The sequence below is a fragment of the Aquila chrysaetos genome, chromosome 3 (assembly GCF_900496995.4).
Source record: "Aquila chrysaetos chrysaetos chromosome 3, bAquChr1.4, whole genome shotgun sequence".
NCBI lineage: Eukaryota > Metazoa > Chordata > Aves > Accipitriformes > Accipitridae > Aquila > Aquila chrysaetos.
The window spans coordinates 57,387,581-57,404,125 of NC_044006.1; the positions used below are offsets into that span (position 1 = coordinate 57,387,581).

General features: G+C 40.6%; 1 protein-coding gene across 1 annotated transcript in view; it reads left to right on the forward strand.

The window, feature by feature from the left end:
- MALRD1 (MAM and LDL receptor class A domain containing 1) overlaps positions 1–16,545 on the forward strand; it is a 296,114-nt gene that overhangs the window by 105,701 nt on the left and 173,868 nt on the right. The window contains exons 23-25 of the mRNA XM_041122748.1: positions 2,595–2,705; positions 3,627–3,840; positions 9,227–9,474. Of these exons, the coding sequence (XP_040978682.1) occupies positions 2,595–2,705; positions 3,627–3,840; positions 9,227–9,474 (573 nt within the window). The remainder of the gene's footprint in view (positions 1–2,594; positions 2,706–3,626; positions 3,841–9,226; positions 9,475–16,545) is intronic.

Consider the following 16,545-nt stretch of genomic DNA (forward strand, 5'->3'; position numbering starts at 1 on the left):
AGATGAAATTAAAATGCATGTTGACATTAGAACCTAAATCTGAGATGTGTCCTTCACCCCATGCATGTGACTATTAGAAGTACAGAGGAAGCATGCTCTGTGTTTTCTTGATTTTTTTTCTTAAACGATTTTTTAAAATATTGCTGAATTTCTCCCAAGCATGTAAAGTTCTTGCTAGGCTGCTTGGCAAGTAGTCAAATTTTAATTCATCAGAGTTAGTGGGAAATCAGAGTATAAAGAGGGTTTGTTCTCAGTTTTAAGACTCAGGACAGAAAAATTTGCTTTGAGACTTCTTTGCATTTACTCTGGAGTCCAGGGCTTCTTTACAGTGTAGGAACCCATGTTAGTTGGAATCAGTCCACAGAGTGTTTTGTAGAATTTAACAGCAAATTCTATGGAGCCATGACCAGTATTACCACTACAAAAGGCAAATATATAGACTTTTTTTTTTTTCTCAGTTTCAACACAGGAGACTACAATTTCCCTCTATTCCTTAACTGATTTCCCCCCCCCCCCCCATAACTTAATTGATTTTAAGATGTACCAAAGGAAAATCACAAAACCTTTGCATTTTAAACATTATAAATTATTACCTGGTTTCAAATGCTTAATTAAACAATTAATAATGAATGGAAGAATAACTTGGAATATAAAATTATTTAGGTAATTTCTTATTATTTTCTTCTAAAGGTTCTAAGTATTATATGAATGTGAATCTTTTCTGTGCTTAAAAATCAATAAAGGCCTTTTATCCATCTCTTCTCCCAAAGCTACCACATTTTTATTTAATTCACAAGTTTGGATTTTTGCATGTTAGTCTGCATCCATGCTGTCAATGTCATGTAGGACATGCTGAAGTCTTTCCTGCTGTTCGCATGAATGGCTGTCTTCCTATGTTTCTGTGACTTTCTTAAACATTAATTATCTGTCACCTTATTGTGCAACCTAGGTTTGAATATTTGTTGGAACCATTTTTGTCTGGTTTTTGCCCTCTGACTTGGCATGGTTAACTCTACCAAAGTATTCGATGTGCTTCTTCAATAACTTGCAATGTAATTGAAATGTATAGGGCTTCAAAGTGCATTAGGGTACAGGGAAGCCTTGGATTTTAATAGCACATAAATTTATGGCCATATTTAACTTTAAAATTATAACCTTTAGCATGATATGATAGAAAATATGAATTTCTGATTAAGGATTTGGATTTATAATTTAGTAGGTAATTTACAGTGCATGTAAAAACATGCGTGTATGTGTCTGTATAGTCACATACATATGTATATTCATATAAATATACAGTTTGTATTTGAGTGTAAGAAAAAGCTTTTCTTATTCAGCACCCTTTATTCTCTCAAATAATATCTGTAATCCCCTTTTCTCTCCATTTTTTTTTTCCCCTTAAAATTCATGTCTTCTGCAGGTAGCTGTTCTTGTCAGGTGTCACTTTGTTTTTCTATTCAGTTTAATATATTACATCTGTTTCTTTTGCTCCCCTGGAATGGAAGCTCTTCAGTGTGAGGATCTGCTGTTTGCTTGGAAGAACTTACCTGTTACGCAATATCATATACACTCATGGGACTGCATAAATTTTCAAAAAACCCTTTATTTTCATTAAGATGAAAAATGCCTGGGAAGCCCTGAGAAGATTACACATGGTAGCCATAAATCCTTGAGAGCAGAAGTGATTCAGGCAACTAGTGAACTGATGTTTAGCTCTGTGAGTACTGGCTGGAGACACAGCTTGACACAGTTCATCAAACACCCATCTTGTTATTGTCAGCTCAGTTGAATTTGGATGCCTAAGAGGCTCGAGCAAAGCATATTTAGGACTTTGTGCTCATGTCAAAAGGGGTCAGCTTTCCCCAATTCAATGACTGCAGGGGTAAGGGTGTTTGAGTCTTCCATTGCCAAACAGATGAAATTTGGTCTTTAGAAGAAAAGAACAAGTTTTTATTTGTAGAAGAAAAAAACATTTCATAAGAATCAGGACAAGAAAGTCTGTCACAGAATTGAGCAATCTAATGGATGCATGAATATTTTTTCAGCAACTCTTACTGTTAATGCTGTTTCCATGTTTTACAAATGGATCCCGATCCATTAATGAGCAATTTTTATTTGCACCTAGCCACTCTGATTAATTAATGGGATAAGTTAGACCATTTAAGGCTCTGGACTGAGTATGTTTATGAGGATATCAGAAAATCTTAAAGCATTATTTTCTTAGAATAGCCATTTACACTGGCAAATCCCTTTGTGTCAGATAGGACTTTAGGAAAAGGTTCTTCACTGAGAGTGTGGTCAGCCACTGGAACAGATGGTCACAGCACCAAACCTGTCAGAGTTGAAGGAGCATCTGGATGACGCTCTTAGTCATATGGTTTAGTTTTAGGTAGTCCTGCGAGGAGCAGGGAGTTGGACTCAGTGATCCTTTTGGGTCCCTTCCAAATCCAGAGATTCTATGACTCTATGGTATTTATTGGTGGTATAGAGATAAGTTGTACAAGATACTCTTGAACTCTTATATACAGTTAAGGGACCTAAAGTGAGTTGGTAATGGAAAGATTTTTTGTGACCTAAAATTATTTCCTTTTTAGGTACTCTGTAAAACCAGTAATAGGACTTCTAAACTGTGGACTCAAAGTGGCAGTCAAGGTCCCCAGTGGAACAGAGCCGAAGTGTTCTTAGGAATTCGTTCAAATTTTCAGGTGTGTACTCCTATATTATGTGCTTCCTAGACAGCTGGTTTTAGGTACTTTTACAGTATGCGTTCTTCACCTCATTACCATTTTTGCCCTGTACATATACTGTACCTTCCCTTCTGAATAACAAAAGTAATCTTTTTGGCTGTCTGATTGGTTATCTGAGCTGGACACAAGTTTCTGGAGATTTCTCACTCCCCTTCAGTCTCAGACTATCCATTTTTAAGACAAAGAATCCCTTCTATCCTTGAATCCAACTCAGGTTAAACTGTTCCACTTCCTTCTCCTTAGTGTTTAGTACTTTTACATCTGGTTTTTGAAAAAGAATCTTGAGCATGATGTTGAGCTTTGATGATCTTGATGATCTTTGATGATCCTGAGCTTTGAAATATGAGCGGATTCCTAAGCCTCTTAGAGATACTTAGTCATGGGTGTGCCATGCGTAGTTGCATCCTTATAAAAAAAACAGAGACAGCCAGGAACATATTTAAAAATGTGTTACATTTCCTGGTATTTCTGTCTTGGTGAGCTTTTAATGAAACTAACATTCTTTTTACATTCGTGGGAATACCTGATGAATGACTCAGACTAGTCTTTTTCATGTTTACTTTGCAGAAGTAGGTGGAACCCTTGCTATTAATTCAGGACAAGTGGGGACTAGTATCTGTGTTGCTCATTTTCTTTCCTTTTTTTTTTTTTTGGTGGTTGGTTGATGTTAGAAGATGGTCCTTCAGTAACTATAGTGACAGATCTGTACAAGCAGTAGTACAAACTTTCATAGGACTGTGCTTTGACAGCAAGAACTGACCACTTCATATTTCCAGATTTGCAAGGACCATCATAGTCTGTGTGCTATTCATTTTGCATGTATAAGCTTTTATATATCTTAACAGTGTCTTACTGTAATAGCTCTGCAATTTTTATTAGGTTGTTTTCAGGGCAAAACATGGTGTCAGTTACATGGGAGACGTGGCAATGGATGATATTACCTTTGAAGATTGTTCCCCTTTGGTCATCCCAGGCAGACCTTGCACATCAGAGGAATTCACATGTGCCAACAAGTATTGCATCCCAAAGGATAGTCTGTGTGATTTTGTAAATGACTGTGCAGATAACTCAGATGAGAGCCCTGCTATTTGCAGTAAGTATGGTAGATTTTTTAATATAATTATCATAAATGACTGTCCCTGCTGTGAATTGTTATTACTTCAATACTTTTGGCAGCTCATCAGCTAAGAAAGCAAACAAGAAGGTAATAATTTAATTCTATTCCTTAGCTTTGAAGGATTTTTAAATTACTATTATTTAATTTGAAATCATATGATAGCAAATAAAAAAAGCTGTTAGTGAATTTCTTAAAATACTTCAGAAAGCAGCTGTCTTTAAAAGCAGAATAAAAATCTCCTGCTTTCCATATGAAAAGAATGTATTAAACCTGAAAAAAATACTTCAAGCGTAATACCTTTGGGATATGAGGGACCTACCTCCTTTGATATTTCAAGGATTGTCAGGTCTCTTAGCAAATCATTTAAATCTGAATACTGTACAATTTTGGTTTTACAAGACATATCAAGAAACATCATCTGTAGTATCGCATTCAAAGAATGATGTTTCATATCAAATGGGTTCTCCTCTGGAGAAATGGCTCACAATATATAGTACTAAGACTTTATTTTTTCTAGTACAATTGTGGGAAATGCTCACACAATCAAATCTGCATTGTTTGGTACTGTGTGAATAGTTGCCTCATTTTTATTGAGATTATGAATACAGTTTATCAAATTCTCAGTGAATACAATTCTATGAAGCAAAAGGATGCTGATAGCCTATTAAGCTAAGGTACATGGCAAAGGGACCATGTTTTGCAAATTATTTTCATACTATTAAACTTCTCAGTGATTTCCAAACCAGGAATAGCATGTTACTAAGCTATACGGGGACCTATTTAGATCTTCTGCAACTAAAAATGAGGAGTATATCAAGCTGGAATTACTCTGTTGAAAAAGATTCTCATATTTTGGCTTTTATTTTCTGAACTAGTTAAAAGCTCTTTACCCATGACTTTTTTGAGTTTTCTGGATTGTCTGTATTTCCCATGAAGCACCATCAGCCAAGTAAAGACAGAAGCATTAGGGGCAAGATGGTTCAAGCAGACTGATAGGATTTAGTTTGGCAACTCCCTAAAATAAGTATTTCATTCTGATTCCCCATTGGTAAAGAGATGAACTGAAACAGTCCCACAAAGAAAATGCTTTCCTGTAAAGTGCTTTTTTAACTTATTTTTAAGTTAAAAAAAAAAAACAAGTAAAAAATTATTAAAAAAAACAACCAAACAAACAAACTTTCCTGACTGCATTTTAAGAGGAAGCTTTACAATGAAGTAATAAGGAGCCTTAAGAGCACAGGGGTCATTACTGGGGTGAAACTTCTATATCAGCATGGATTTTGCCTCAGATAAAAGATTAATCCCATTTCATAGTGTCTAATTGTGCTATAAAATGCTTAGTGACCAATTATGACTTTCTTTGTTAGGTCTGGGAGTGCTTTATTTAATAGCATTTTCAGTAACAGTGTCAGGATTAATTTTTGCTTTCCTTTTTTTCCTTTTATTTTTTCAGTTTCGAAAAAGGTATGGTGCTTTAAATTTTTACTGTGTGCTGGAGAATTTGGGGTTTCTTTTATTGGTGCTGCCTCTGCCGTAGAAATACATAATATAGCACTTGCTGAAAATATACTTAACAGAAAAATGCTAGTTCCGTTTTCCCAGCTTTTTCATGAGGCAGGCTGCCTCCCAAGAGAACATAACGATAGGAAACACATATTTCCACTCTCTGCGAAGTTTTTTTCCATTCCTTGCAGCCATCAGAGAAGTTGTTTCCTCACTGCTGAACCATAGAACGGTAGCTTGAAAACCTCAAACTCGGAAGCCTCTGGAAAGCTTTAGTAGGGCAAAGCATGATAGATCAAAGCACAGGAAACAAGAAATGGGCAGTTTTGCCAAGGCATGGCAATTGTGTTTAAAAGACATGAAAACTGTGCAGTTCCAAAGTACCTTTCAGCAGTAGGCCTTCCAGGATCGCTAGCTCTAACTGTGGGTGTGGTTTGCTATGTGCACAGAGTCATCATATCTTAGTTAATGAAATCTTTCGCACCTTATTGAAAGAAACTAGTCCCTAATCTCTCCTGAAACTTCAGAATGTTAATAGGACTTTATCGCAGGATGATACCCAGTCTAATTAGCAATGTCTAGACAAAGCCAGTGCTGCTGAGATATAAGCTATGTCTCATAAAGCTGTTAAATTACGATGGAGAGATCTGTGTCTTGGTCTTGTTTGCTTTGTAGAGGGCTCTTTTTAGCTAGTTGCGTGACGTCAGTACCATAAAATAAGTCAAGTATGCATTTTAACAGATATACTGATTCATCAAATGTTTAGAAATTATTCTATTAGATACTGAATGAGTGATCCATGGTTGTAGTTTTCTTTAAGCAAATCACTAGTACAATTTTCTTACTACAAGTATATGAGAATAAAATAAACCACAACAGTGCTGGAGAGGTAGTGGCTGGTAGTACTCCTTCAACCTTGTTCAGAAACTGCTGAGGTTCGCCTTATGCTGCTTGAGGTTAGCAGTGTATCAGAGGAAGGTCTCTGAGGCAGCTCTGGTTAGATTGAGTTGAGTATGCCTCCTTGAGGTAGAAATGGTGTTTTATGAGATCTAGTAAATTAATTTTTGTGAAAAATGCTGTGGGGCAGTAGTGTTTTTCCAGTCTGAAATGTGGATTAGTGCCAGTGCAGGTGGCTGTACTTGGTAGATGTTTGGTTTTGTCTGAGCTTGATTAATGTTTGGTTTAGCTCATCAGTGTGCTTCTGAAGCAAATCTCTCAGTTATTCCTATTTATTGTGATCTGGTTTGCATTGTAGAGTGTGCTCAAGCATATGAACTAGGCTCCTTTCATTAGAAAATAGAAAGATGAGCTCCAGGAGGGCATCAAATGTATTCTAAACACTAGTGGTCATTCAGCCCACAGGACCGGTCTATGCCCCCTCAGTCATCTTTCCTCTGCCACCCTCTTAAAAGTTATCAGGTCCTCAGGATCAGGTGTTTTGCTCTACAGATCTGCTCCTATAGCTCTGTACTTCTTGTTCATCTAGGCATAGCTGTTGGGAATAATATGACTTAAAATAGTTTAAATTTTGCTCCATTTAATTACTTAGTTTATTACAAAAAGATTCATTAGATCTTTTGTGATCAGTATAATACAATTCACATACCTACTGTTAAGTGTTTTTCTTAAATTATTAAGTTCTCATCCAGTAGACTAATTCAGCTCCACAGACAAAAGGATTAGCTTTGCTTCTGTACTTCATTACCAAGAAGAGTTCATAGAATCATAGAGTGGTTTGGGTTGGGAGGGACCTTAAAGATCACTTAGTTCCAACCCCCCTGCCATGGGCAGGGACACCTTCCACTAGACCAGGTTGCTCAAAGCCCCATCCAACCTGGCCTTGAACACTTCCAGGGATGGGGCATCCACAACCTCTCTGGGCAACCTGTTCCAGTGCCTCACCACCCTCATGGTGAAGTTCCTCATAGAAGTGTCTACTACCAAAGATTTAATACACAAGTGCACAGTCATCTTCTGTAACTTGAGTTTCTAAGCAGGCTACCTAAGTTCTCTTTTTCATCAGTGGAGTGACCCACTTCCAGGCTGAAGTTTTTGTAATTTAAAATTGGCTGTTTGAGTCAGATTGGATAAATTGTCCTATAGATATAAGTATTTTTCTTTGTTGACTATAGAGATCCTCCAAGGACATCTAAATTTAGATTAGGTAACATGCAATAATTAGGAGGGATGTTCACTGCTCATGCCTTAAGGTCTTGATTCTTGAAAACAGGCCTTTAAAATAAAATGGTCAGTTGCATGCACAAATTTTATTGACTTAAGATGGAATTTGTAAGTAACTGAAGGAATTTCTTTAACTAGGATCCTGAAATACCAAGTAACTAAATGATCATATGGTAAAAGATGAGGAGTGACAAATTTTATGGGCAGTTACATTCAGTTGAGGTAAACTACAATCTATGTTTTGCATAAATGATAATTGTATCATTTATAAACATCAGGTTTGGGGTCTTTTTAATTGTTATTTCACATGGCATCATATTTGCAGACAAAGGTAGAAGACAGTGAAGCTATTTTTGCTAAATAGTCCATGTTTTTAAGAAAAAGTTTCTAGCTGCTTCCTCGCCCTTATGACCTCCACAAAGAAAAATACAAGGAACAAATCTTTCATCTGATTTCAGCCTGCAATTTTAGAGGTAGCTGTCTGTACTGTTTTGGTCCATGTGTAGACTCCATGAATTTTAGCTCCTTGGCCTCATTACTGAGGCTTCTGACCAGCTGCCAATTAAATAAAGCTACTTTTAAGCGGCTGAACTTTATCAGACCCCAGAAGAGGCTCAGGTTCTGTTTACATTTTATGAGAGCGCTTTTGTCATTTCTTATATTGTCAGACCAAATGATCCATACAGTTTCCAAATTTATCTTCAAAGCACTTTCCTTTCCAGCAATAACAGTAAGAATATTCAGGGCACAGTCAAAAGTCTCTTGAAGGCTCTGCTGAAATTCCAGCTTATTTCAGCAAGTTTAGTGTTTCTTGGTAATCATTATAATGAAGTTATAGACGCATAGAAGAAAAAATATACACAGCTTAAACTTCTGGAGTGGTGCAATTGACTTAACCTTAATTTATGTGGACAGTTGACTCAACATGCTGGCTATTTTGACATTCAGGATTGGAAAATCGGTAAAGACCATGCATGTTGTTTCATATAAAAATCAACCAAAATTATGACAGCTTTCTTTTTTTCTAGACATTAAATACAATTTAAGGAGAAATGTAAATAATCATCTGTGTTTGCATATTGGCTAAGAAAATGTGTGTACTCTTCTGGAAACATGCAAAAGTAAACTAACTATGGGCGTGATTCAGCTCAAAGTTAGCACACCTACCTTTATGTTTTACCTACATGTGTCTGCATGGAGGCTGTTTCTTTGTGGTGCTCAATACATTCATTCGGCTGGGTTTCTGTTCCCTAAATATAGGCATTTGTTATCGTTTTCACCTGACTTTAACATGTTCCTCCAAAAAGAGGCTAGTTTTCTGCAGATGTCTTGGATGCCCTATGGAGGGCACCAATTGACCTCTGCCTGTAAGGCCCTAAAGAGCTATTCAGCTTGACATAAAATAGATTGCTATATTTGGTTACTTTTATACCAAGGACTTCTGACTATAATAATGAGAGCACAGAGACCTACATCATATATATGCAGTTTTATCCTATCCTATTATTATATCCTAGAACATTAAAAATGCTGTTTAAAAAGATACATGGATATTATTTTTTTATATTGAAGCTTTTTTTTTAAATGGATTTGAGTACTACATTGCAGTACATGTACCTAATTAACTTCTTGAAAAAAAAAAAAAAAATCTTTTCATGTGTGTGCAAATGTCTTTCAGGTACATCTATTGGGCATTGCAATTTTGAGTTTGATCTTTGTGAATGGAAGCAAGATGAAAACGATGATTTTGACTGGAACCTCAGAACTAGCAGTACTACAAAAATGGGCACTGGACCAGCTACTGATCATACATTGCAAGAGCCATCTGGGCATTATATTTTTATAAAAAGTTCATTTCTTCAGCTACCAGGACAGAAAGCTAGGATTTCTAGTCCTGTCCTAAGCAGAAGGAATAAAAACTGCAAGGTATGTGGGGGTGTGGTACTAGCAGGAATGCAGAATTTGATTTCTAGATTACACCAAGATAATACTCCTAAAATAAATAAATATGATCACTGAAATATTTCTTGAGAAAAAACAAGCATGTTGTAGAAGAGTCAGGGCCTGATCTTATTTCCTTGAAATCATAAGAAAACATGTATCTTGCTGTGGGACAAGAATGAGTTCTGTAAGTAAATAAGCACTCTGGGAGATTCAGATAAAGTTGACAGCGAATGCAGTGTCTGATTTAGAGTAAGTCTTATGCGACACTCACCCTAAGTAGCATACAACTATGAAATGGTTTGTGTTTTTATAGAGAAAATGTGTATAAATACAGTAACAATTGCCCTGGAAAGAGTACAACTGCAAACAGAAGGAAGCATGACAGAATGCTTTGTCACTGGCTCTCCTCTAGAGAACGGAGAAAAATCAGCCTTTATTTTCCAAAACACTACAGCACATTGTAGTGATTTGAGCCTGATCATTTCTTTGCAAACCTGGATTTAAAAGTTTTCTAGCTTTGATATATCTTTTATATATAGTTTTTGCTAAAATAGTAACTTGTAGTTTCATAAAACATCTTTCGGGTCATATCTATCAGAATCTGCTGCAGGAACAACATGCTGAAAGAATGAATTTTCCAGAATTTTGAATGAACTATGCACTACTTTGAAATGGTATTTTTCCAAATTTTCATAGTCTTTAAGTGTCAAGGCAAAAATGAGCGGTATCTCAGTGTCTAACATCAGTGTTAAACACAAAATGGAATTTTAAACATTGATAGCTGCCAATATTTCTAATTACTGATAAAACTGGGAATAATTTAAAAATAGTAGCTAGAAATAGAGCTAAAGAAATATCTCTATATATTATTTACCTGGAGAGGAATAGTGTGCATAAATGGAGCTGCTGTGGGAGGAGAAGTGGTAATTTTAGCCTTTGGAAAATTAGCAAAAGAAAATTTATAAAGATTTTAAAAAATTAGCAAGGCAGGAATGACTTAACATTTTCAGGGTAAATTTGGGAATGGATTTCCAGAATTGAAGAACTGAAGAAGAATTTTTTCTGGAAGAAAAAAAAAAAAAGACCTGGTGTCATATCCCAAAGTTGGAGCAACTCAGGTTTGTGGATTTCCTTTGTCAGAATTAAGGTGAAACGACACCAGGGGAGTTCAAACAACAATCAACATTTATTCAACCTAGCTAACCTTGCCCAAGTACAAGTGAACTTATCAATATAAACTTTGCAACAGGTCATTAAGCCGCTGTTTGAAAAGAGAAGGGAGGTGTAGAAAAAGAAACGGAAAAAGGAACAAGAAACTGTGTCAGAAGGAAAGCTCTCCTGTTGAGTCACGAGGTTCAGAGCAGACCACCTTGCATTCTGGGCTCCTTCTCAAAGAGGACCCCAGGGGTGGCTAGATCAACTCCTAGTCTGAGACTTTGTCAACAGTTTATGTTTAAAAGGATGAGTTGTAGGAACTGTGGCAAAGACAGAAGAGGGAGGGAGAGAGAGAAAAAGAAAGAAAGAGAAGAAAAGGGTTTCACTAGTCCTGGGTCCAGCGTTGGTCCAGCCAGTGTAGAGATCCAGTTCCAGAGGGCATGCGCTGAGAACTCGTTCTCCCTTCTTTTATAGTGCGTTAGTCGGTGGTCTCGACATGCGCAGTCCCATTCCCGGGGTTCTCTGGAATCGGTCAGTGAGCTTTGGGGATTTCATTGGGGAGTTGCCTCTCTTGCCCTGCTGGCATGACTGCTTAAGATAGAAGCACAGTCCCATCCTCTGTGGGGCCCCCTCCTCTAGGCACATATGCTGTGCTCCTTCTCCTGGTCACTTAAAATAAGGAATTGCAGGTTTGGAGAAGCGTGGTCCCACCCTCCGTGGGGCCCTCTCCTCTGGCCACATTGTCCTGTTCACAAAACTCCAACGTTTTTACAGAGGCCATTTTCTCCACCAAGGTTCTTTAATGAATGTTTGAGACATTGACTATAATTTGTCAGACCACCACACCTTGTGAAGACAAAAAGGATGTATTAGTATACGAAGTTATTTCAACATTTGATTTGAGCAATGAATTAATCTCTCAAATAGTTAATTAAGACCCAGAACTTCATTCTAACAGATCAGACAGTCCCTAAAACTGTTTTACTCCATTCTGTGAGTTATTAGAGTTGACAGTAAGTGTGAAAAAATGCAAAACGGTGTAAGTCGTATGCCAGCCTAGAATCTAGGGTACAGAATTTTGGAACTATTGTGAGTAAAAAGAACATTCAAGCTATTATTTTGCTAATTATTTTGCTATTAACATACGAAGATCTGTTTAACTTGGTGTCCTGGGTTCAGCTGGGATAGAGTTAATTTTTACAGGAACCTGGGAGGTGGGGGGGCATAGCCGGGGCAGCTGACCTGAACTAGCCAAGGAGCTATTCCATACCATGTGACATCATGCTCAGTATATACATGGGGAGTGGGCCGGGGGGAGGGCTCTCCTGCTCTCGACTTTCGGTGGGGGAAGTGACGGAGCGTCGGGTCCCGGGTGGTGAGCAGTTGCACTGTGCATCACTCTTTTCTGTATACTCTTTCATTAGTACCGTCGTTGTTGTTGTAACTTTTTTTGCGTTGTCCCAGTAAACTGCCCTTATCCCAACCCTCGAGGTTCCAGGTTTTTTTTTTCTTTTCTCTCCTCCGTCTCCCCCCTATCCCACCGGAGGGGGCGGGAGGAGTGAGCGAGCGGCTGCGTGGTCCTTTGTTACCGGCTGGGCTGAAACCACGACAGTCCTTTTTGGCGCCCAACGTGGGGCTCGAAGGGTTGAGATAACGACAGATCTGGCTAGAGCGTGTTGAAACAAATTTGTCATACGCATTCCTTATATTAGATAAATAGATGTTAGTCACAATGTTGATTAATTTGTTTACATGGTGGCGTTTTTTAAGTCCTTATATGCTCTATGTATTGCCTGTAGTTACGTTTCTCACCTCTGGGAGAGTGATTGGCATTATCATTTTGCTGTACTGGGCAATGTCGACTTGTGAAATGATTACATCACTGGTCATGAGGTTAAGCTGGTATCTGTATGAGGCAGTGATATCATTTCCATACTTTGGGCACCTTCTATCGGATTTTATTGGTAATTACAGCCAATCCATGGGGGAGTTAGGTGGGGATACTTCCCCCCGTCCGTTCGCCTCCCTTTTCTCCTTCCGACTAATTACAACAGCTCTTGAGAACTTTGAATATCCTTGGGATGCACAAGCCAGTGTGCTGTTAGTGCTATGCCTCCTGAATATGTTTCAGGTCTTGTTTAGGGCTACAAAAAGGCTCTTTAAGAGTACCACCCAGAGATCTGCCCCAAAGCTGGATATTCATGGGTGGCACGGCATGTGGGAGGATATGGGCAGGTATCTAGAGAACTTCTCACCCCCAGTGGCTTGGAAGTTCACTCCCGAACAACTACAGAACCCTCATGAAGTGGTAGAATATTTGAAAGAAAAATGCTGTGGCTATTCCAAAGACGTACAACTCGCTGCACTGTGCTGGGCCCTGGCCAGTATCTACCAAACACTGCTTGATATTAGGCAGCACCCTCAGGGAGAAAAGGGGGAAAAGATGGAAAACAGGACAGCAGGCACCGTGGCTACCCCTACCCCTACAGCAGGCACTGTGGCTACCCCTACCCCGGCAACAGGCACCGTGGCTACCCCTAGCCCGGCAACAGGCACCGTGGCTACCCCTACCCCGGCAACAGGCAGCGCGGCTACCCCAACCGCAGTGACAGATACTGCAGCTAAACCAGAGAACCAACCTGTGCCAGTATCAGTCGCCCCTGTACAGAAAAAGAAACACACAAAGAAATCAGTTCGCTCAGTGAGAGATGAGGATGAACCAGGGTCATCACGAGAACAGGAGGAAGAGGCAGAACCTGAAATAATCACCCGATCTCTATCCCTGAGTGAGTTGCGTGACATGCGAAAAGATTTTAGCCGCCACCCAGGTGAGCACATTGTTACCTGGCTGCTCCGATGCTGGGATAATGGGGCTAGTAGTGTGGAATTAGAGGGTAAGGAAGCCAAGCAGTTGGGATCTCTGTCTAGGGAAGGGGGCATCGACAAGGTGATTGGGAGAAAAACACAAGTCCTCAGCCTCTGGAGGCGACTTCTGTTAGGTGTAAAGGAAAGATACCCCTTCAAGGATGAAGTTACATGTCACCAAGGCAAGTGGACCACCATGGAGAGAGGTATCCAGTACCTGAGGGAATTAGCCGTGCTGGAGGTGATTTATAATGATCCAGAAAATGCGCAGTCACCCATAGACCCAGATGAAGTCCAATGCACACAACCCATGTGGCGGAAGTTTCTACGAAGTGCACCACCAACCTATGCCAACTCATTGGCAGTAATGTCCTGGAAAGAAGGCCATGGACAAACGGTGGATGAATTGGCTGTCCAACTCCGGCAATACGAAGGAAGTCTCTCTTCCTCCCTACGGGCCTGTGTCTCGGCTGTAGAGGAATTGTCCCGAGAGTTCCAGCAATTCAAAGTGGATATGTCTTCCTCCCCACCTGTACAGGCCCGCATCGCAGCTATTGGGAGTAAGCATTCCTCTGCCCAAGAGAGAGGAGAGAGAAAGTACACACGATGGGCTAACCTGTGGTTTTACCTGCGTGACCATGGAGAGGACATGAGGAAGTGGGATGGAAAACCTACCTCAGTCCTGGATGCACGGGTACAGGAGTTGCGAGAAAAAGCAACCAGGAAAGAGGATTCTTCTTGGAAAACTGCTGCTCCAGTTTCCTGTGAGGAGTCCCCCAGATGCAGTAGATGGGCTGATCTCATTTCTGATCCTCTTGAAGGGACTTCTGATTCACGTGTGCGAAAAGTGAGTAACGAATATTCTAACCAGGATTAGAGGGGCCCTGCCTCCAGCCAGGTGGAGGAGAGGGACAACCGAGTCTACTGGACAGTGTGGATTCGATGGCCTGGCACATCAGACCCACAGGAATATAAGGCTCTAGTAGACACTGGTGCACAATGCACCCTAATGCCATCAAGTTATAAAGGGGCAGAACCCATCTGTATCTCTGGTGTGACAGGGGGATCCCAAGAGCTAACCGTATTGGAAGCTGAAATGAGTCTAACCGGGAATGACTGGCATAAACACCCCATTGCAACTGGCCCAGAGGCCCCATGCATCCTTGGTATAGATTATCTCAGGAGGGGATATTTCAAGGACCCAAAAGGGTACCGTTGGGCTTTTGGTATAGCTGCATTGGAGACGGAGGAGATTGAACAGCTGTCTACCCTGCCTGGTCTCTCTCAAGACCCTTCGGTTGTGGGGTTGCTGAGGGTTGAAGAACAACAGGTGCCAATTGCTACCATGACGGTGCACCGGCGGCAATATCACACCAACCTAGATTCCCTGATCCCCATCCATAAGCTGATTTGCCAATTGGAGAGTCAAGGAGTGATCAGCAAGACTCACTCACCCTTTAATAGTCCCATATGGCCCGTACGGAAATCTAATGGGGAATGGAGACTAACAGTAGATTATCGTGGGCTGAATGAAGTCACGCCACCGCTGAGCGCTGCTGTGCCAGATATGTTAGAGCTTCAATATGAACTGGAATCAAAGGCAGCTAAGTGGTATGCCACAATTGACATTGCTAATGCATTTTTTTCCATCCCTTTGGCAGCGGAGTGCAGGCCACAGTTTGCCTTTGCTTGGAGGGGTGTCCAGTACACTTGGAATCGACTGCCCCAGGGGTGGAAACACAGCCCCACTATTTGCCATGGACTGATCCAGGCTGCACTGGAAAAAGGTGAAGCTCCAGAGCACCTGCAATACATTGATGACATCATCGTATGGGGCAACACGGCAGAAGAAGTTTTTGAGAAAGGGAAGAAAATAATCCAAATCCTTTTGAAGGCTGGTTTTGCCATAAAAGAAAGTAAGGTCAAGGGACCTGCACAGGAGATCCAGTTCTTAGGAGTAAAATGGCAAGACGGGCGTCGTCAGATCCCTATGGATGTGATCAACAAAATAGCAGCTATGTCCCCACCAACTAATAAAAAGGAAACACAAGTTTTCTTAGGTGTTGTGGGCTTTTGGAGAATGCATATTCCAAATTACAGTCAAATTGTAAGTCCTCTCTACCAAGTTACCCCGGAAGAAGAATGATTTTAAATGGGGGCCTGAGCAACGACAAGCTTTTGAACAAATTAAGCGGGAGATTGTTCATGCAGTAGCTCTTGGGCCAGTCCGGGCAGGACAAGATGTTATAAATGTGCTCTACACTGCAGCTGGGGAGAATGGCCCTACCTGGAGCCTCTGGCAGAAAGCACCTGGGGAGACCCGAGGTCGACCCCTGGGGTTTTGGAGTCGGGGATACAGAGGATCCGAGGCTCGCTATACTCCAACTGAAAAAGAGATATTGGCAGCATATGAAGGAGTTCGAGCCGCCTCAGAAGTGGTTGGTACTGAAACACAGCTCCTCTTAGCACCCCTACTGCCAGTGCTGGGCTGGATGTTCAAAGGGAAGGTCTCCTCTACACATCATGCAACTGATGCCACGTGGAGTAAGTGGGCCGCACTCATCACACAACGGGCTCGCATAGGAAACCCCAGTCGCCCAGGAATTGTGGAAGTGATCATGGACTGGCCAGAAGGCAAAAATTTTGGAATGTCGCCAGAGGAGGAGGTGACACGGGCTGAAGAGGCCCCGCTGTATAATAAACTGCCAGAAAATGAGAGGCAATATGCTCTGTTCACTGATGGGTCCTGTCGCATTGTGGGAAAACATCGGAGGTGGAAGGCTGCTGTATGGAGTCCTACACGACTAGTCGCAGAAACTGCTGAAGGAGAAGGTGAATCGAGTCAGTTTGCAGAGGTGAAAGCCATCCAGCTAGCGTTAGACATTGCTGAAAGAGAGAAATGGCCAGTGCTCTATCTCTATACCGACTCATGGATGGTGGCAAATGCCCTATGGGGGTGGCTACAGCAATGGAAGAAGAGCAATTGGCAGCACAGAGGTAAACTCATCTGGGCTGCCGCACTGTGGCAAGATA